At 37.0% G+C, this 22,902-nt stretch overlaps 1 protein-coding gene across 6 annotated transcripts in view; it reads right to left on the bottom strand.

Annotated features, from left to right (window-relative positions):
• Window positions 1-22,902, bottom strand: part of tead1 (TEA domain family member 1 (SV40 transcriptional enhancer factor)) — a 56,427-nt gene that overhangs the window by 29,351 nt on the left and 4,174 nt on the right. For all 6 annotated transcript variants that reach the window (XM_015383456.1, XM_015383458.1, XM_015383461.1 and 3 more), the window contains exon 3: window positions 6,467-6,719. In XM_015383456.1, the coding sequence (XP_015238942.1) occupies window positions 6,467-6,623 (157 nt within the window). In that variant the 5' untranslated portion in view covers window positions 6,624-6,719. The remainder of the gene's footprint in view (window positions 1-6,466; window positions 6,720-22,902) is intronic.

Raw genomic sequence — 22,902 nt, 5'->3', positions numbered from 1 at the left:
AATCTCTCAGGATCAATTCAGCAGCTGAGGGAAAAACAGACAGGCTGTCTATGATGATTATGTGTTTAAATGAAAAGTCAAACTTTATGGTAAGTTTTCTTTTTTTCATGTTTTATGTATGCATTGTTTTGTAATTTGAAGTTTGCATAATCAATTGAAGACTATTCATAACTCAGCCTATTGATAGAGACAACCCAAACTGCAGCAGCAACAGATGAAACTAGCTCTATCATTTTATGCATTTAATTTACAGAAGATAGAAGGTAAAAAATCAAAGCTCTCTAAAACCTTTAAAACCTCTTTAAAATCTTTTAACTAAAATCTTTTTTTAATGTGAAATAATCTTTCCTCCAATAATTATAATTTACTTCCAAACTGTATTCAATACAGTTCCAGACATTATGACAGATGTAATGTTTTGCAAAAAAAAAAAAAAAAAAAAGCTTCTACCTCTCAGGCTTTATAATAGATTATCTTTGATTCCATACCATTGGGTCCGCACTCAGAAATGTTCTATCTGGATACAGGAATTATTATAAGCTTATAATAAGATTCTCTAACTAACTTCAGCATCGGACTCAAAAAGTCAGGAGGTATTTTATTGAAGTCAAAAATACAAGAAAAGTAAATGTTGATTTGTTAGCAGGATCAATTAAAAACTTATAAACGGATATTATGGAGAAAAGAAAATACCAGAGGTGCGCCTCATGCCAAGGAAAAATTGATTTAAATTTGGTATGTGTTTTAACTAAAGGTATCACAATTTGGGGGGAAATGTGCTTCTTGGTGAGGTCTGCGCTCTCCAAGTGCTTTTCAAGTTCTTTTTTTCTTCTATGGTGCACTCCTTGCTATATGACATGAGAGACAATAAGTCTCAATTTGACTTTGACTTGATTTGGAAAAGGATAATGTTTCAGCATTAGATCATAAAACAGCACTATTATGATCGTCTTACAGTGAATGCCACAGACCCTCTTTGTTTCCAGGGGTGCAGTTCAGTGCTGAAAGACTTTTCTCTACACTAGCAAAGAATGAGATGACAAACTGTGTCATCACTGGAGTGTAGTCCGGTGACAGCACAAAAGTGGATTTAAAATTCCATTCTTGTGTATATAACACAAATTTTACTATCAACCTTAGTGTTTCTCATCAGAATTAGTTTAGTTTTATCTATGGAATATTTCGTAATCAACAAAAGGCTGCTTAGCTTCTGTAAATAGAACATCAAATGTGACACTGCATCTTTAAGAAACTGGAGACTGACTGTGTTTTTGTCAAACAAAAGCAGCCAATTGGGAACATGCAATCTGAAACCAGAAGCCTGGCTCTGAGGGCCTCACACAGACCTCAGTGAGCAGGGAGTGTCCCCGAGTACTCCTGATTCATACAGACATGGAGCCACAGCCTGCAAACCATTCATTGCAAACACATCTACAGAGGGAGGAAGAATATCTTCAATGCGCTCAAAATTATTGGTTTTTTCAGATTATTTAAAAAACCAGGATAAAAAAAAACAAAGAAAAAAAAAATAATATCAAATAAAAATTATATTGAAACCCCAGAGTCATAAAGATTGAAGGTACTGTAGTTTCTATTTATGTGCACATCTGCAAGGAAGATTAAGCAGAATGTAACAGCAAACAAAGAGACACCACTGTTGTTCTGCATCATTTCCCCTAAACTAGTGTATCTGCAGAATTCAAATGGACGTTAAGCCAAAGAGTAGTAAACACAGTGAAACTGACTTAAGCTCAAATTAGCTCTTACAAACTTGCTGCAAAATAATAATTTCCTAAAAAGGGCAATTAGTAAAGAGTACTGGAAATCGGTTTACATTCTTCTCTTGTGCTGCAAACCATCGAGTGCAGAAACATCAACCTTTAAGAAAGAAGCATAAAAAGAGAACAAAAGAGAACAGGTCTAACTGATTCTAAAGGATCAATGGAACATCCTAACCCTGCCTTGGCAGACAGCACTGCTTTGAACACAGTAATTTTTTTAAGAATGCACAGGTAGAAATATGGCCCAGCAATGCTTGGTGTTAAATATTACCAAAAATGCATTGTAACATCCATCTCTCTGTTATGACATTAATTAGGTTAGGTTGGGCCTGACATGAAATTACTTGTCCATGATCGTACTGTAACAAGATGGCTGATTAAGTTGCTTGAGACAACCTTTTCTAAGAACTTTCTAAATTCTTAATATGAAATTAAAATGTCCTTCTTCCTTTCCTACTTATAGAAGTATTAATACCATTTACACTTTCAAAAGTTACTTTTTTTATGAAAGACATAAAATAATTGGACTTTTTCACCACAATGGTGTGTGAAAACACAGTGGTCCTTTATTGACAATAGCCAGCAAGAAAATTAGGGATTATTCTAGAGGTGTATGATGCCTTCCCTGCAATGAAGTTCCTCACACTCTATTCTGAGTGAATGCAGGTGACTCGGGGAGCCTGAGCTGATCCCAGAATTCCTCATTATCTACCCAGCAGGGGAGATCAGGTCCACTCGCTCCGTTTCGGAGCATGCTTGGCCCGATGAGACGAGCCCCAGAGGAGCACAGCACTGGGCCATCAGGGGCAAGCCAGGTCTGCTCATTATATCTAACTCATCCTTGGCATCTCTGCAAACCAAGTGCCACTTAGTTCCCACAGGAGGGGTCTGCGCTGGACCTCTGATGAGATGGCAGAGCAAACAGCTGAATGATAATAGGAAAAGCTTTACATCAAAACATGCGTGGATGCAGGCATAACGATCAAATGTTTAGCTATTAAACACGTTGATTTTGGTCTTTTTTTATAATAAGTGCAAATAAGGCCTGGAAGGAAATTTTAGATTACTGTTCCTGCAACCTTTGTATTAAAAAAATGTTGGATGAAATAACGTGACAATTAACTTTCACCATATAAGTAAAGCAATCCTAAATGGTATAAATACAAATAACAGGATGATGAGTTTGCCAAAGAATATCTATAATTATTTATCTATAGATGGAATAAAATTCAGTTTGTTTCTCCTCAACAGTAACTGATAGAAATTTGACAATGATATTTAGTTTGCTGGGTAGAGCAAATACATAATCCAATGAATAAACATACAATTTGAGTGAAACGTGTTGTGTCACTTATCAACTCTATTTCTAGGATAAATGAATGCAGCCGTGCACAGCAGGTAAATTATGCAAGTGCCGCATCTTTCTTAGGCCTTTGGCTTGGTGGTGTTGCCCTCCACTTTGCATTACCTTTTTAAGCTATTCTCCTAAGTAAACTGTGAGGCTACTAAAGCAGTCTATGCAGATGCTATGTCTACCAGTGCTGCTACAATTAGCCCCGGACAAAGGGCGCAGTGCCAGCCAACAGTGGTCTCGGCACATTCAAAGCCCTTCAGGTAAACACCACAATAGGCTAAGAAGCAGAAATTAGAAATTGTTTTGTACTGCAGCACGGTTGCTATAGAGACTGTTGCTAATTAACTGCACTCTACCCCAGGATAACAAAGGGCTTAAGGGCACTCAGGGCAGCTCTTGTGATGAGCTCTGTGTATGGAACACTATGCCATCCCCAGAGTCTCTAAACTACAAATACCTGTCTTCTTGTTGCCACATTAACTTCAGATGCCAGGAGAGGTTTTCTTTGGAACTTGGTGTGTTTTAAGGGCTACATCCACAGCTTGCATCAAGATTAGAAAAATAGAACAAAGCATCTTCCAATGCTTTGTCGAAATATAACAAATTATCATGTTTATGACATACACTTTAACAAAATTAAATTCACTGGTATCTTTGATCTTTTTTTTATACTTTTATCCAAATCAAACAGATTCAAATATTTCTAATCGTTAGTCTGTGTTTTTAGGCAAATAGATATATTTCCAAAATATGGAAATTGTCATTCCTGAAACAAAATAAAGATATGCTAGCTTTATTTCAGTAAGTAAGTGATTATTTGCAGCAACAGCTGGCAAAAGATTAATTTAAACTAGGGATGTCTGGATATACCTTGTTCATTTTTAAATACGATACCTATATTGCAGATTGGAGCATTGACCAATACTAACATTGACCCAAAACGGCATCAGAATGAGTCACAATTACTTTATTATCTATTTTTTAGTTTAAACTGGTGGAGAAGGCTTTATAAAGTGATATTAGTTTAACAAAGAACAATAGTTATGAGATGAAATGAATAATGTTTTATTACCCAATGGGTTACATTAACTTTAAACACAAGGAGAGTGTTTCTATCAGCTTGGTTATAAGAGAGATTTTGGACGCAGGGTTATACAGTATATCCTGATATATTATTTTTTTGGCTGATATTTGGCTGATTTCTGATATCAATATATGATCACAACACACCAAACCTTCCAAAGATCATTAATAATTTTGGGCTTAGCTGTAAGTTGCTTTTTTGGAATATAGACATTTCGCACATATTATTTATCATATTGACACTCTACAACCACCGCTATTTTGAAATTTTTCACTTTTCTTTTAACTGCATCAGCCGTAAAAATATTAAACATCCCATCTTTAATGCTGTGGAACTGATTAACCATTTAGCTCAAACAAAACAAGAAAACGTATAACCTTGAGCATAGAAATACATTATATAAAATACTTCTTTTAGATTGATTTTTTTTTTTTTATCCAGACAGATTCTTTATGAAAAAATGAATACAGAACAATGTAAACTTAATTTTAGTTGAAATTAACTTGAAATAAGCCCCCCTTTAATAATAATAAAAGTGTTACTCGTCATCAGCCGAGTCAAGCGAGAAAAAAAAAAGAAAAAAAAAAAAAAAAGACAAGTCAAAAACAGACACTAACAGTTATTTTAGAAGAGAAAAAGAACATGGAACAAAGTGTCCAAAATCATAACAACTCTAATTTCACTGTCATTTTTAAAAATGTAATCTAACCGAGCACTCAGATTCAGAGTTATCATCAGCAACGCTGTCATGTTTGATTGGCTTCGTCCACTTCCCTGTCGAAAGGGCTAAATGATAAATTGTCAGCAATTTTGTATTTTTTTTAAAGATGTTCCTTCCATAAAACACAGCTTGTTGTTGTAGTAATAGACAAATGGTGACTTGACGGATGTTGGGAATTTGTATTGTTCATATTATAAAGCTGCTGCTAAAACACAGCAACCGTTACAAAGCTGAATGACTGAATGACAGTGCACCCAGCTGTCTTCCACATATTACCACCAAAATGGGACTTATCGTGACAGAGCCCAAAAGCATAATCACAGAAAATACATGTTAGAAAATATTAGAATTCACTTTAAATTCAGGTTTTTTGCCATTTTATTTTTTTCCTCTGCCTCTTTACACATCAATATGTAAAAAAAATGTACTGGTATCTTACAGCTCTCACGTTATAAGAAAGGGACACACAGCCTGAGGACAATGCAAGATACCTATAACTAGATCCAGAGCATATCTAATAGCACAAACCTCTGAAAAATAAAAGGGATATTTCCTTACAATGCACCACAAATATAGAAAATCTCTCTCAGATTGTTAACAATGGTTTTAAAACTGCTTTTTTTTTTTTAAAAAAAGGAGACACATCTGGCAAGAGCTAACGATGTTTACCAAGCAAATTGGTTATTTCCCTCACAGTTATATAAGAAAGAGTGTGTAAATAATATTATTTTGGTTAGATCAGAGGGCATCCCTTGTATTGATCAGAAAAAGTCCTCCTGTTAGCAATGTTTCTTTGTAATCTTTAATCTTTAATCCCGAGTAGACTTCTTGGGTATCCACAATCTGTTTGAGTTGGAGAGCTAGAGAAAAAGACCATGGGGAGGGAGGTGTTGTCTGAGCTTAGATGTTTGTAGTGACCAATGAGAGGTCTCAATACAACTTGTAAAATTAGCATTATGTTTGGACAGGGGGGTCACATGACAGCTGCAAGCTAATGCTCAGTGGGATTTTCTGCTTTCACTTCAAACTGACAGGCTGAGAGTCCGTCCAACACCACAGAAAGAAAATATTCGTGCTTTCCATGACATCACCGAGCCAGGACCGGGGAGGGGAGAGTGAGTGGAGACAGGAAAGAGAAGGGGTACAGCTGGTGGCAGCAGCGGTACCATCTGCTTCTGGCTAATAGTTCATGTTGCTTTACTCATAAACTTGCACTCCAGCAAACCAGGGATGGATCTTGTTTGTTTTTCTTTTTTGTCTTTTTTTAATTACTCCTTCCCACAAATGAAACATCTTTTTTACAGTGGGTTTTATGTCCATCTGATGGAGCCATCATGACAATATACTCTTAATGTGAAGCTTATAATGCTTCTGCCTCTAGCTTTAGTTGAAGATTGTAATTTTGACATTTTTAACCACATTAGAAAAAAGGAAAATTATCAAAGAAATAAAGCGCACTTTACATAAATTAGAGAAAAGCAGATACACTGGGGCTTAGTACTAAAGTCAGACAGATCTGTACTTACCATACATCTTTCCTTCATCTGACAGGATGATCTTCCTGCGTCCACATGGGGGATATATGGCCAAGGCCTCCTGGAAGCTCTGCTCTATGTCAGGACTCCAGACCCCTTCGGCATCGTTGTCCACAGGCTTGTCCGCTGAATCGCTCATCCGCTCCATGTCCTCGGCAGGGCTCTCGCTGCCGCTCCAGCTGCTGGGATCAATCTTGGCGGCTGGGTTCTCCAAGCTGAAGCCTGGAGCAGACTAGGGAGAGACCTGTAATTCCCAAACAAGCACACAGAAACCCAGTTGTCATTGCCGAGATGTTGAAGGACAGAATGATTTGCAACACTACACAGTTCATATAGCTAAGAAAGGAACAGAAATCAAGTGTGGACAAGGAATTGTATTGATTTGATTAAATGTGGATAATGCCATTTTTCTTTTTTATTTCAGTATGCATTTAAAAAAAGTATGCCATATTTAAAGAAGAAAGTTGTGGCCAGGAATCAAATTTGCAAGCTGGCAGCTTTCATCTTATCAGCATGAATTATACAGTAGCAAAAAATAACTACACAATACATTTTTCTTTAAATAAAAGTGCCAAAAAGGATCCATGCAACATTAAAATATGTCATTCTCGGAGCAACATTTTTAATAGTGCATACATTCCGCAAATGCATAATGGAATTTTTTGAAAATGTTTTTCTTTTGCTCAACATTCATTAGAAATTTTCAATTTTTATGTTTAGAGTTTGTTTCCCATCTATCATTTTTATTTGCATTCCCCCAATTTTTAGAGCTGTTGTGATTTAATATCAAATAAAGGAAAAAGTGACCACACAAAGATCATTGATGACTATTGCACATACCTTAGCAAAAAATGACTAAAATTTCATCCTATGATTTCTTTTCTAAATAATCAGACCTCTGAAAGCAATTGATGTGAAGCCACCTGTTGGATTACTCTGCCTATATGGAAAAACAAGCCTATGTAAACAACTCTCCCACACACCCAGGACAGTTTTACTCTAGGCATAGTGAACCACAAGATTACCCGACAACTTTATTCAGGCATTTTACCTGATGCAAATACACTAGGCAAATTGTCATCTCTATCAATTAACAATAAAGGGCAGGTTATGCAGCCACAGCTGTGTGTAGCAGTGAGCTTGTCGCAGACATTTTTGATTTATGCTCAATTTTGAAACATGGTCTGCGCTATGTTATTCCATGCCACAATGCAAGAGGGACAATCACAAATTAGCTGTGGGTCTAGATACGACCGAAGCAGTAAGGAAGTGGGGGAAAGTTTGTGCGACAACGGAGGGACACGAGGGCAAAAAAAGAGCGAGGATCCAGATGGAAAAAGTGTCCCAGCGTTGTCACGCACCTCGCTCTTCTAACTGGTCAAACTTCACGTTTTTCCGCAATGGTGGTCATACAAACAAAACATCAAGGTAACAAACAGGAAATACGCATGAGTAGAGCGGATGTAGATTTGACCAATCAGAGACCTCCTGTCTGCGGCACTGTCTGCGGTCACCTACAATTTGGGAGAGGGGCAGCAGAGTGTCTGCGGAGGGGGCGGGGACGTCCCTGCGTTCACTGCGACACACACGCAGACGACCTAGTTTCGAAGTATAAATCAGCCTTAAGGGCTACAGTGTCATGTTGGTAAGTTGTAGGGTGAGTAAATATTGTACATAAATGCGAAGGTGAAAATATAATCAAGCTGTGTATGAATATTTGTAGCACAGACCAGCACACTATTTTGGATGCAGTGCATTTCCACGTGCATTGTATATCTAATTCAGTAAATCATGTTTCTTTCCCAAGCAACCATAAGCAAACAATGTATTTATGACAAAAGGGAAAGATCTGCTTGTGCCTTTGTACCAAGCAATCAGTAGTTCCCTTTGATTACAGCTGTGTTCAACTACTCATGACATTTACTGCAGGCATTTGTCCATCTTTCCCATATTTCAAGACTCCTGTCTTTAGCCCTTTAAAAACCTGGGCATTACGTTTCTGAACTGCATATTTCCAGCTGACATCAATGAACAATTTGTTATAAGTGTTTTTGACATGTGTGCTTTGCCTTCAATATGTAGAAGTTTAGACAATGTTGTCAAAGAGCGCAAGTTTCTAAGATAATCACATAGTTTTTGTTCTACTTCTATCTTTAGGATTGTCAAAATCAATGTTGAAGTCTACCCAAATAGTTAAGTCTTATTCAACACCTATCACCCAGATAAAATGTTTTTTTTTTTAACTGAGGAGGCCTGCAAATACTCAAGAACGTGGTTTGAACTGGGCTCTTTACCCGGAGAGCCAAATATTCAAAAGAGTTGAATTTGCCTAGAAATACTTTTTTCACACTTCAGTGAAACTTTAAACAAAGTGTCCACTCCCAAACTTTCCTTTGCTATCTGCACTCTTATAACATATAACACTCAGAGGCGCTGAGTCTATGAGAATAGGTCTCATTTAATTCATGTAACCATGTCTCTGTTAAACAATAACATCCAGATTTTGATCAGAAATTAAATCATTGATTAAAGAGGATTTTCCTGACAGGGAATATAAACCCAGTTAATATTTACTTAGTGGTTGATATTAACTATATTTCTGATTGTATTTGGTTGTTTTTTACTGTCTCTTATTCTTTAAGCCTTGTTCTTTCTGTCCATATTAGCATGCAGATTTTATGACTAACTCTCATTTGGAGACCAAGTTTTTCCTGGGAATGATCGTTTCTGACAGACTTACCACTGTGGTCGAAATTGTATGACAGAGAAGTGATTTGAAGGTCTTAACTTGAAGGAGATCGATTAGGAGGTGGTAAGAACCCTTGGAAGATGGCAGTCTAGACTTAACACATTCTTTAACAGATTCAGCTTATGACGAAGTTCAAGATCCTCTTCTCCCTTCTCCAGGAAAACACATCCCATCCAACTTCTACTGACAGCTTTCCTGTCACACAAATTCACACACTCAAATTCTTAATCTTCTGTCCTGATCATAGAACTCTCTGCCTCATCATCTCTGTCTTGAACCAAATGTCTTCATCCAAAACTTTAACCTATCCGTTTCTAAAAGTCCCCCCCAGATGCAGACTGTGCAAAGATGCCCCTGAGATAATCCAGCACATAACTGCAGGGTGTAAGATGCTGGCAGGGAAAGCTAACATGGAGTGTCATAACCAAGTGGCTGGAATAGTACACCGGAACATCTGTGCAGAGTAGGGGCTGGAAACCCTAAGGTCAAAATGGGAAACACCTCCAAAGACAGTAGAGAATGACCAAGCCAAGATCCTGTGGGACTTCCAGATACAGACGGACCGAATGGTACAAAGTCATTATGGTGATGGACAAAAATCAGAGGAAAGCCGTTGTGGTTGACATAGCAATACCAAGTGACTGCAACATCAGGAAAAGGGAACATGAGAAATACCAGGGGCTCAGCGAAGAACCCCTGGTATTTCTCATGTTCATGTTCAGAGCAGGAGAAAACCTGAAAGGTCAAGACATCAGTGGTACCCGTGGTCATTGGGGCATTCAGGGCAGTGACCCTCGGTCCAGAAGAGTGCGGTTCTAGTAACAGCAAAGGTACTACACAGAACCCTCAAGCTCCCAGGCCTCTGATAGAAAAAAAGGGGAGAAGACTGCCCGTGATGGGTGAGGAAGATTTTTGTTTTTTGTTTTTATATAATAATGCCGAAAATCCTAAATGTGAAAGCACACTGAAAGGTTACTAAGAGCCTGCAAAGGAGGGACAGTTCAGCTACTGTAAATAGTGTCCTTCTCAGAATAAGAAGGGTCAGAAGGTGATTTACAGAGAGAATAAAAAATATTATATAAATACAGATATATTCAGCCTCCCAGTTAAAAAAAGAGAAAAATCAAAAATAAGAAAAGAATTTAGAGTTTATGCTATGAACTCTATGCTATAGCTTTTATGTTAAAGATCCCCCCAAAATTGAACAAGTATGTGTTAACTGACAGTAGTTAGAGGATCAAGTTCTTTGAATTGCTCTCCTCCGCCTGTGTCTAAAATACACAGCCTTAAGAATTGTAATCAATGATTACCCAACTCACACAACAGCTGGTTAGACCTAACCAGGAAATCGACATCATAGTAGGTGCACAGGGGAATAAACTCTCACCATTCCTTTTCACTCCTCAGACCTCTAGTGTATGAAAAGGTGTTTTTACCTCTGAGCTACTCGGTTGTATCATAGATGGACAAGAGGCTAATTATAGTTAGTTATTGAATTACAATGTGATATGGTATGAAAACAAATCACCAATCTATATGACATACAAAGCATATGATTAACAATTCAATAAAAACAGAAGTCAAATAACACTATTTGCATTGTGAGTGAATAGGTGGAGAAGTTTTATGAGTATAAATACCTTAGTGTTTACCTCTTCAACAAACTGGCTTGGACATGGAACTTTAACGTTGTCTATAAGATGTAACAAAGCAGACTGTACTTCTTGAAAATGTTTAGATCTTTTATTGTTTGCAGCATTATGCTACATATCTTCAATAAGTCTGTTGTAAAGGGTCAGAGTCCCTCCTACACATTTCAGTGCAACAGGCCATTGGGAAGTTCGGAAGCAAACTGCTGGTCTGTCCAACCGAACTGATGGTCAGAGTATTTTTTTGCTACCCTATAAAAACGCAGACATTCTTCAGCTGGTGCTTAGCCACTCCTGCAGGTGGTTCGGTACAACTTCCGACTGTAGGTCAATATGATCTTGTGTATATTAAGGGGAGATATAAATACTCCCCTCCCATAAGAAAAAAAGAAGAAGAAAAAACAGAGTAGGCACAGTTACAAAATATGCCAAAAAGAAAGGAGAAAGAAAAGAGTGGAGCAGAGAAAACTAAAGAACAACTTTTAATTGAATTTCTTCAGCATTACTTTAGCCGTAAACTGTATTGAGGACACATGTACTGCGAAAAACGTAGAAACCTTGTATCCAAAGTAAAGTACAGTCTTCAGTGTATCTGATATATGTACTCTACTATAGAAAGAATCAGATCATAGATTCCCCAAAAGAGATATTGTCTCTGGTTACGTCAATGAAGTGGTTTCCTCACTGCTTGAAAATAAAGGAATAAGCCTCTCTTCCTGGGATTGTTTTAGATGGGTAAGAATCCAAGGGAATTCATCAGCCTCAACACTCACTGTCAACAATTTTAGGCAAAATAAAAAGATCTATCCATTCCATCAATTTACCCTCACGCTTATAATTGGGGTAACAGGAGGTGCTGGTGCCTATCTCCAGCTGTCTGTGGACAAGAAGCGGGGTACACCCTGGACAGGTCACCAGTCCATCACAAGGCCACACAGAGACAAACTCCCTGATTTCTCAGCAGATTTCAGAAAAGGCTAATGTTTGATAAACTGACCTGACAGACGATGTTTTGAGGACTATTTTTTTTATTAAAAACATTTTAAAACATTTTTGTTATAATTTAATTTATAAAAACAAATCTGTACAATCACCTTTTCCAGTAAGTGCAAATGCTTCTGGCACAAAGCACTGTATGAAATCTTGCTGAGCACCTCCTGCCCTTTCAACAATCCCAAGGAAAGTTTCTGAAGAACTACCTCTGACTAGGCAGAGAAGCTTGTGGAAAGTCAAATTACCCGGTTGAATGTGTATCAAAACGCTACTCAGGCTTTAAAAAGCTCCCAGCTTCTCTAAAGCCTGGAGCCTTTGAAAAGCTATCAAAAATCCATGATAGGAAAACTTTGCTCATGTATTGCAATGCATGAGCATACCAACAGATATGCAACTCATTGCCCCATCGGACATGCTCCATTGTTATTCAGAACAGTTGACAGTTATGTATGACCACGGAAAACTAAGTTTGGATAAAAGAAAATGTTTTGCTTTGTTTTGATGCTTAAAACATGTTCGGTTCATAGCAGGACGCAATCAAGCATTAGTTAAGGCTATTGTGGACTTAAGGCTTCAGTTTTATCTCTACAAACTATTTGAACAGTAGCATAAGCTTGCTCTTTTTTTTATTAGACTTTATCTTCTTCTCTCTCACAAACCTGGACGACACATTTACTGATAGCCCTTATAAACATGTTACATTTTCTTTTTTTTTTTTTTTTATCCAAGCTGCTATTGCTAAGTCTGCTAAGATTGTCTTCGCCATTAATCTAGCCGTGTTTACAACATTGCTTGTTCTGTTTATGCCAGAATAAGTTGAAGTACACTATCGGGACTCATACATACATTAATTAAAGATATATGTGGGCCTACAGTACAAGGGGTTGTTTAAAAGCCCAGAGCCTGATATTTCTTTTTTTAATGTTTCTGTCTGCTTTGTTTCTTGGACTGCTTGTAGGACCACATTCTGATTAATCTTCTTTGTTAGTCTTAAAGCTTATTTGTCCCCATTTCCAATTCTTTATAACAAACCTTGATTCTGACACATACATTTCCTCACAGCATTCTGATATCACTGCATCATTTAATTGGTTAGTGGTGTTAACGTTTTATTGGTGTTTGTTCTTTTAACAGATTTTTTCCAGTTCTTTATAGGAATTTACTCCATCTGTTGTTGATACAGCCCCAAAAGGCAGATATTTATAGTAAAACAAGTGGAATAAACTGAGAGCCTTTCATTTATTAATTCCTGGTTGTCAATGGATGTCAAGTTCATTTTGGTTAAAAAGATTAACTTCAATAACAATTAGCACTGGCATTTTTCCATAGTTTTTTTTTTTTAAGGCAAACTAACCTGTTGCTGAAGAATAATAACAGCTAAGGCCGGAATAATAAGATTATTCCTAGTTAATTGGTTATTTAAATAATTGTCAATTGACTTCATAATAAAAAAAATTTCTGCTACAGTATTTACTCTAGAACATAACATGTGCTGGAAAAGCAACCCATGTAGATCAATTATAACTGTATATATATATATATATATATATATATATATATATATATTATTTAGCCATTTTTTAAATTTAACCATTAATCTTTATTGAAAAAATGGTCAGAAGATTAATCAATTAGCAAAATAATCATCATTTGCAGCCCTAACAGTTATGCCAATATCGCTTTCCAAAACACTCAGGGGCTAAGATGTTCATTTCAAAACCAGAGCATGAGAACAAATTTCTGAATGAATAACTAGGAACTAAAAGCAAAATCAGGACTTGGACCTTAATGAAAACTAATATAATGTTCCGAAAAAGCAAATTCTCTGACCTGTTTTTTTTTTTTGTTTTTTTACACCTGTGTCATTTAAGAAGTGCTCAGGAACCAATGAATTACTTCAGCGCAGTCTTGAGGGAGTACTAGTTGAATTATCCATACTTGTTACCACAGCAAATTTCAAATCAATGTAGCCGTCTGTATCTTATTTGTTTTCAGTACATACAAACTGTGCAAACTGACATGTTATTTAGCCTTCTCGTCTATTTTCTACCTAAGCATACAACATAGATGATTGCTTATTGGTCTGTGAGCAGTTAAACATCTAAATGAGTAATACGGGGACTAAATTAACTAGGTTTTTACACTTAGTAAAAAAACACCAACAGCGTTTTAATACAGAGATTTGATTTTACCATCACAACTTGTACATGGTTTTGTAGTGTCTACCTTTAAAAAAACGCTGTACCAGATTTAAAACAGCTTCACCTTTATCCGTAAAATTAAAAACTATTTAGTCCATTTTATATCAGTCCAATGACTTCAGCTTCTGTTCTCAATTTCTCCCGTTTCCAAAACAACGGCTTTCTCTCTGAGCAAAATCCCATTGAAGCAGCACAAGCTGTCAGGAAGCAGGAATAGTAGCATATGTTTCTTCCAACATGTCAGGGGAAGGGGGAAGGGGGGGGATGGGAACAAGCTGTTGGGGGTGCGGGGTGGGGGGGACTCCCAGAGAGCAGGGGGAGCTTTTACTGAATTCCGTTTTTGTGTGCAGTCTGCTGACGCTGCAGAACTAAGAAACCGATGAGGGAGGGGAAACATTCCCATTTTAACAAATAAAAGCCTGGGACTCTCTAGATCTGCACCTTTCATCCCAGAAAAATCCTGAACTTTACTCCTGATCACAACAAGCAGAGAGATAGGTTGGGCTTTAAACAGATAGATGCATTCTCATACTAACTCATTATTTTCAAATCTTTAAATAGTCATAGAATATTTGAAACAAGTAAGTAAGAAAGAAGTTAACTTTAGGTCATCCTTAGCAATAAAAACTTTTTAGGGCATGTGTAAATTGTATATTTTGATCATCTTTGTAAGTCTAGATTGATCTGTCATTACTTTCATCAGTATAAAAAAGAAGTCCTTATTTACCAAAATAATAGTTTTAAATTGACTCCATCAACTCCAATTTCACCTTTCAATTACAAAAATAGTAAATTTTAAGTTATTTTACATAAAGTTGTAGCTTTTCTCCTTGCATCAAAGAAAATGTACCAAGACAGCTTTGAAAAAGAAATTGCACTGTTTTAGCCATGTTTTTAAATTCTATTAACTATATGACGCAGGATAAAACTTGCAAGATTGTTTCTAGTGGTATTGGGTTTAATTACGATAAAAGCACCTCCTGTTTGTTCTCTTACCTTAGTTCTAGGTCGGCAGTCTGCTTTCACATCGTAACTTACAAAATAGCATCATAAGAAATCAGTGCATTTGCAATGGATAAGCACAGTCACATGACTCACATGATGACTGGCTGAGTCCTAAAGATTTAAAGAGTTCTCCAACCAAAATTTCAGACTGCTATTCAAATATAAAAAAAACTAAGTTTTTTATTTTCATTATGGTAGCATTTAAAAAAATATTTTTTGCAATACACTGAAGGTTCAGAAAAAGAAATCAATGACCAAAATATTACATGTTGTGGTTTGCTGATGACATTACTGCCGTTTTTTACCTGCATGGTAATGTTTGTTGATTTCTTGTCCAAACTCAGACTTTATTTAGACAAAACTTATGTAGGGGTTTTTCTTTTTCTTTATTTTGTATCAAATAGATTCACAGAAATTGTATAAACAAGATGCTGCTGGTTTGTTAAACATGTAAATAACCTGGCCATTTTCAAAACAAATGGTTTCTTAGAGCTGCAGAATTTGCAGGCTAATTACATCTGTCAAAGGAAGGTATGAATGTCGCCCATAGAAACACTTGTTGCTTGAAAAATAATTGCATACTTCTGTCTTTGCAAGCTACACACCATAGAAATGGCCTTATTTGTAAGACGCGGTGGTAAAGGATGGAAAGCAATGTGAGAACTGAATGCGGTAGCTAAGCAGAGTAGTAGGTGTGACATGGAATTATAGGAAATTACACTTACCGTGAGATTACATAAACCACTCACCAAGCTGGAATCCAACTCCTTAAATTAAGAGAAGCCATTTCACCCATCAGACAGAGCAGGGTAATGAAATAGCAGATGAGAGGTCTCAAATGTAATTTTCCATGTGGAGTTCTTTTGTGCTGTTATCTCAGAGGGTGCAATAATGATTCTGTGAATGACTTTTGTGCACCCCATAATGGCCCACACAAGCTAAGGCCACAGTGTGCGAAACTGTAATTACTGTGTGATTTCAAAACTCGACATTTTTAACATGTTGTAAAGACATATCCTGTCCTTTGCATAATTATGACAGCAATGTCAGAATTATCCCTTTTTATGTCAGTAACCAACTATGGACATTAATAAGTAACAAAAGGGTTAAAATTCCACTTTTTATCATGGAAAAACTAATGAATTACCTTGAGAATTACTTGTTTATGGAATGCAACCTTTTACAATAGATCTTTGAGGACCTTCAGATACAGTTTATTGGAAAATAAAGTAAAAGCATAGAAATATTCACTGAATTCATGTAATATGAAGGTAAAGTTAAGGCAAGCAACAACTGTTTAATACGGGTTAAAATAATCCTCAGATATAATGGATTGCGTGATCAAAAAGAATCAATTTCAAAAACTATTAAACTACTTTAGGAATTAAAACATTCCTCTGTTTTACATTTTCCCAAATGTTTCAAAGAACAAATAGTTTAGCCAACAAAGTTTCCAAGTCCAGTAGACTATAAAGCTCACTTATGCTGCCTATGTTATCCACAATAGCTTGGTGCTTATTTCATGCCTCTTTGAACTGACAGGCGATGTGCCATGACTCTGTCTGATATCATCTCTCTCAAACATGAGACCTGTATCTAACTACCCAGCAACCATCGGCCAACTGCAGGATCAATCTTTGCCTTAGATTGATTTACAGGGTCTGTCAAAGCAGCCCTCTGTACCTGTCTCAGCATGAGAAACGGTAACAACAACAGCCAGATCTAGACAATAGAAAGAGACACTGGTAGACCAGCAAACAGACATAGCTAAAGGTCTTCAAGTCATGGCAACAAAGAAAAATCTAATATATATACATCTGCGTGATAGAATCTTCCATTTAGAAAACATATCCCTGCTCCGACTGTAATATTAGACTATATAAAACAAGACAATTTACCATTCAAACAAAAAACGTAATGACAGCTGAGGCGGCATTTGCCTATCAAAAATTTGCAGTGCATTCCAGGCGGTGTGAGCCCATGTCATGGTGGCGTGGAGTGTGAGGGGAACACATAAAGCTCAGGAAATTAAAGCTGTAAATAAAGGTCTGTCAGATAAAGGATCTCCTGACAGTTATGAGAGCAGAGTAGGCCTGGGGCAGGCTGCTGCTCGTTCAGGACGCGTGCGAACGGGCATGACAAAAACAAATCACAGTGACGAGCGAGAAGGCCACTATTTGCATTTGCTGCTGCCAATTCCCATTGACTTTCTTCTATTTTCTTCTGCTTCTCTAGCCATCATGTATTCCCTTGTATCTCTCTTTTATCATTGTTTTCTGTAAGCTGTCATTTTTTTTTCCTCCAAGAAGAGCATTTACCGTATAAAATCTTCAGTTAAAATGTGTCTTACCAAGACTATGTTTAGCATTGGAAATTTTGCAAAATCCATTTAGTAAATAGATCACTTATTCATGCTATGAACATGAGACAGGGATAACTATGGAAAATTGTAATCAATTATTATGATGGTATTTTTTTACCTGAATGGTATGAATGGATGGTTCAATACCAACATTTTCTTTATCGGGAGAAAATAAAGGCTACTGAACTGCGACAATGAAGAAAATATAGGACATTTCTTTACCCCCTTACTATGTTTAAGTCGAGGAAAAAAATGGCAGGTGGTCAAATACAGAATCAGGGGATTAAACCTGAAGAGTAGTACTGGGTTACTGAATTTTGTGGACTGTGGAATGATTAAATCAGTTCAGTTCAGTTATTTTTGATTGCATTTAACTCTACTAAAAATATGCAACATGAGTCTGAAAAACTAAGATCTGAAATAAGGAGCAAAATTTTTTATATATGCAAAAGCAGAAGTGAACGTCTAAATTAAATTAAGTTTTTAAGAGATCAGGATGGATTTAGCTAGGCATCTTAAAGATATTGAATAATAGTTTAATAATTGAATTTTATTGATATCACATTGGAGTAATTTACCTCTGCATGTAACGCATCCCGTTGGGGAGCAGAGGGCTGAAGCTGTGCAGCACCCGGGGCGCAGTGTGGGGTTAAGGGTCTTGCTCAGAGACCCAGAGTGCAACCTGCTCAGAGCAGAAACGCACTGCTCTAACCACTAGCCCAATATCAGTGCAACAGCACTTAGCAAAGATGGCAGGTATGATCCTTATGTGGACAAGATTCAGGTAGAGGTTAAAATAGAGAAATTCTCCCACCTTCGGTTGAAAAGGAGCCTTATTATTCACATATTGAAAAAAAAAAAATCAGTTTTCAAAAGACAGATTTGTTGCCAGCTACTTTCCCACTTAAGCTGATGATTATGGTGATGAAAGCCCCCACCTCTAAAGCCTGAACACACTGGTTGAGTACGACTGTTTAATATCTGATCTGTTTTTATCTCGTCACACTGACTGCGTATAGAGAGGCTCCGACTAGGCAGGGTGAGCAGATCTGTGCAGATTTTTTTCACTTTTGTCTCTGTGCTACACACAAATTAAAACAATTCCCCATATTTGACTTGAACAGAATATGAAAATGTATTAAAAATAAAAAAATTAAATAATAAAAAACACCGGCACAGCTGTAAAGCAAACCCCCACTTAACCAGTCTCTAACCAAAACAGATAGAAACTTTTTGTTAACCTATATTAAAACATAATGGGAACTTTGTTTGTTCTACGCAATAAAGGCTGTGGGGCGGTTTATATGCGGGCTGAGGTAGTAATAGGTGATTCTCAGAGAGAAATCTGTGTAGTTTATGGAATTCTAAGTTTTTTGGGGGTTTTTTTCATAAAGAGGGGAGAGAGCTGCTCTTACATGCATTATCTGCCCTATTTTTTTTGTTATGAGGCATAAAGAGGATCACTATTTTACTATATTCATTTTATGTCCTCCTAAACTTCTATTATGGATCAAGTAGCCTGCTATTAAACACTACGACCTCGTCCGACACGATTTTCTGTCTGATCGAATGCAAAAATTGGATTCGGTGTCTTCAGGGCTTGCTTGAATCCAGCACATCAGAGAAAATAATCTGAGAGATGCCACTAACTGTGATAGTGTACTGGGACAATTCAGTGAACTCAAGAGACGTCCCCGCCCCCTCCGCAGACACTCTTCTGCACCTCTCCGAAATTGTAGTTGACCGCAGACAGGAGGTATCTGATGTGCCAAATCTACATCCGCTCTATACTATGTGTATTTCCTGTTTGGTACCTTAGCGGCTTGTTTTGTTTGTATGACCGCGGTTGAGGAGAATGACTAGTGAAGATGGACCGGCTAGAAGAGTGGGGTGTGCGAGAACACTGGGACCACCTGGATCCCCGCTCTTTTTCGCCCTCATGTCCCTTCATTGTCTAACAAACTTGCCTCCATTTCCTCACCGCCTCGGCCGTATCTAGACCCCCAGCTAGTTTGTGATTGTCCCTCTTGCATTGTGGCGTGGAATAAACATAGCGCAGAACATACTTCAATATTGAGCATAAATCAAAAATCAGAATCAGAATCAGAATCAAAAATGTCTGCGTCATACCCGCGACAAGGTCACTGCAACACACTGATGCAGGAGTATAACAAGCCATTTACCCCCATAGACTGCTGGAGGTGGACACCAGCCACACTGTGACCCTGCTGGAAAAAAGATGGATGGATAAAAATAATCATCCATGACCTGGCTGTTGTACTATTCAATAAACAGCAGCAGTTCATACAAAGTAAACCTGAAACTAGAATATCAGTTTTTATTGTCATTACACTGTCACAAGTACAAAGCAACGAACTTTACTTTCTGCATTTAACCCATCCCTTTGGGGAGCAGTGGGCTGCCATTGTTCGGCGCCCAGAGAGCAGTGTGGGGTCAAGGGTCTTCCTCAGAGTGGCAGTCTGTTGGTGTGGGGCTCAAATTCAGAACCTCAGGATTCCAAGCTCTATGTCCTAAACACTAAGCCACCACTCCCCTTAGTATCAATATTTTGGACCAATCTAGCTACCACTACTAGGCACAATTAGTGTTTGATAATAGGAAAAACTTTTCAGGAAGAGAAACAAAACAAATATGTAAAGGGAAAGTGTGTTTTAATAGCACTGTATGCACCATCTTTAACTTTCCTTTATTTTTAAGGATTTCATTACTTGTGACCAACTTTATCTCTTATTATGAGCCAAATCAGACTTACTGTGATAAAACATGAAGGGGTACCCAGGTTGTGTTTATCTGTATTCCTGTTTTGCAATATTAAACAGCATTACACTTTTAATGCATTTCTTAAATTACCTATTGATTTGATGTAACAATATGAATATTAACAGGTGGCGGGTTTTAAAAATCTGGTGACAGTAGATTATTTGGAAATGTTTTTATATTTAATTTTCATATCTGTAACTGTTCAAAAGCAATATTTGCCCTATGTGCTCTAGAAGAATTATGTTTGTTACAGTAGATAGTGATAGTGACAATATATATCAAAGATACTTGTTGATCATTTCAAAATCCTTGGCCAATTTTCCATAGAAACAGAAAAGAGGGTTTGGATGGCACAGCAACAAACTGCAGAGAGCTAGAAGAGATGACAAACTTACAAACTAGGGAGTCACTGTACTCCTGTTAGAAGCTTTCCTTCATCTGCATCTGTGCCTTTTTAATTATCCTAAGACCCCTTCAAGGCAGAAAAACAACAACCCGTATTTATGTCAGCAACGATAACAGCACAGCAGCCTCTGATAAAAGCTTGTGCGAAAAAAAACGGCCAAACAAGTTACCGGGGGAGTATAGCAGTTTTGAGACAACAATTATTCATGACAACAAACCACAAAATATACAGTTTCCTTAATTTAAGCAACTCTTCTCTTTTGTTGAGATCAAGTTCTTTCACCGTGAGGAAGCTGAGCACTGCTACTGCGTCTATGGTCAGCGCTTAAAAGGAAGCTGTTAAAGCCCAGATTTCCTGCTTTCATTGCAACTAAAACCTTGAAATGTTTGTATTTGTTTCATAAACTGACTCATAAAATGAATAATGGGAGTATATACTATACGTGTATATAGATGTTTTGCAAAACTGTAATACCAGATGGTTAATAACATACCTGGAATTAAAACAACTTTGAAGTATTAAAAAAGTTCTAATGAGAGGTTGTGGAGCTGAAACTTGTTGTAAATAACAAATGCCACATTTTAAACAATGCAACGCCTTAGCATTACAGTAGGATAACTTCAAACAGCAGCAGAGGCACAGCCACTCTATGTTTTATTTAAAGCAACACAAGAAAGTTAGTAGATTCAGCTGTATATGTAAAGCCTTTAACTAAAAGCCCCACCACATCAAAAGTGCTCACTTTAACATGGTTTTCCATCAGAAGCCCAAGGAATTGGTCGGCTATAAACAACTTTAAATTTTATCCATGGTTTGACCTGCAATCCCTGTTTGTTACATTTGGATTTTACTTCATTTTTAATTAAAAACTAAATAATACAAACTGTACATGTAGGATAACTGCAGTTTCCTGTAATATATTAGCTTTGAATTAAATCAAAAAATAGATTATTGGAGCTGAACACCAAAGCGTATTTCAATTACAATGGATGTTAAAATACTGTATCGAGTGGAAAAAAATTACCATGGTAAAAATCATCACCAGTTATCAAAAGTTATATCTAAGTCATTTTTGCAAGGTCAAAAAACTTTGCTCTAAATATTTCTTTATGCTCATTTTTTTAATGAGTGCACCAATTATATCAATATTAATATTTTGAAATATATTAATTCATACTAACATTGGGCACATTTTAGCTGTGATTCACTATTTTCAAAATTCAACAAACTTGGCAAGATTTGATCTGATAACTAAATGATTATCTAGTTGTTGGCTTAACATTAGAAGCTAATCACCTGGAACTAAACTGCTCTTTAATCCTTAGCTGTCACGTGTGCCTGTCTGTGTTAACTACATGAATCAGATTCACATCATTTCACCAGTGTTGCTTTAAAACAGCAGACAGACTGATTATACCACAGTGTTATATGTGCAAAGAGCCAAAAAGATGAATGATACTCTTAACTGGGGTGGTTGAAAGGGTCAAAGTGCATGTGGTAGCTGGCATTCATTTTATGGCAGCAATACTGGAGCAGATTTACTTAGATGACGTCAGTGGCTCTGAGCCAGCTTTTCCTTTCTCGTGCCACTTTCCACTGGCCTCGGTGGTCCCTGCTACAACTGCTGCGTAGCAGTGTGTACTTTGAGATGCAGGTTCTACACTACGTTTACCTAAGGGCCAAACATTGTGGAGGACTGCAGGAAAGTTTATGTGACTTGGAAAACTAGATGCTGGCAAATCATTTAGTCACACAGTTAAAGATTTTCTCTTACAATTCAAATGAGCACAAACTGGATCTTTCATAGCAAATAAAAGCATTGTGCATCATTTCAATTCCAGTTTTGTGGAAAATGATCAAATTATACCAAAGGTAAGCACAATTGTTTTCCAGAGGTATTTATACAAATTTTAAAGCCTTTCTAGTTGTCCGGTTTGAATGTTTTCTTTTCTAAAATAGTGGTTATTTGACCTTTGTTTTAGAATACAAACTTTTCCTGTTCTTTCTTATCAATGAGAACTATTGTTCTTGTTTCATTTTATTGTACGTCCAAAACATTCAGAAAATAGAATTAAAACAAGTAGATTCCTATGCACCTCAATATGCACCAACAAAGTATCCTTAATCATTATCAACAGCTCTTCATGAATGGCAGTGACATTTTTTCTCACATAGGTATTCCATGAAAGGATCAACATGTCTTTGCCTAAGCTTTTTAGAATTTTAGATAAGGGGTTTATTGATCTTAGTGCTTATTTGTTTCATTTTTGATGATGATACA

This window comes from Cyprinodon variegatus, unplaced genomic scaffold (genome assembly GCF_000732505.1).
Source record: "Cyprinodon variegatus isolate N-32 unplaced genomic scaffold, C_variegatus-1.0 Scaffold285, whole genome shotgun sequence".
Classification (NCBI taxonomy): domain Eukaryota; kingdom Metazoa; phylum Chordata; class Actinopteri; order Cyprinodontiformes; family Cyprinodontidae; genus Cyprinodon; species Cyprinodon variegatus.
Note: the sequence above shows the minus strand (reverse complement) of the source record. Positions and strands in the feature narration are given on the sequence as shown.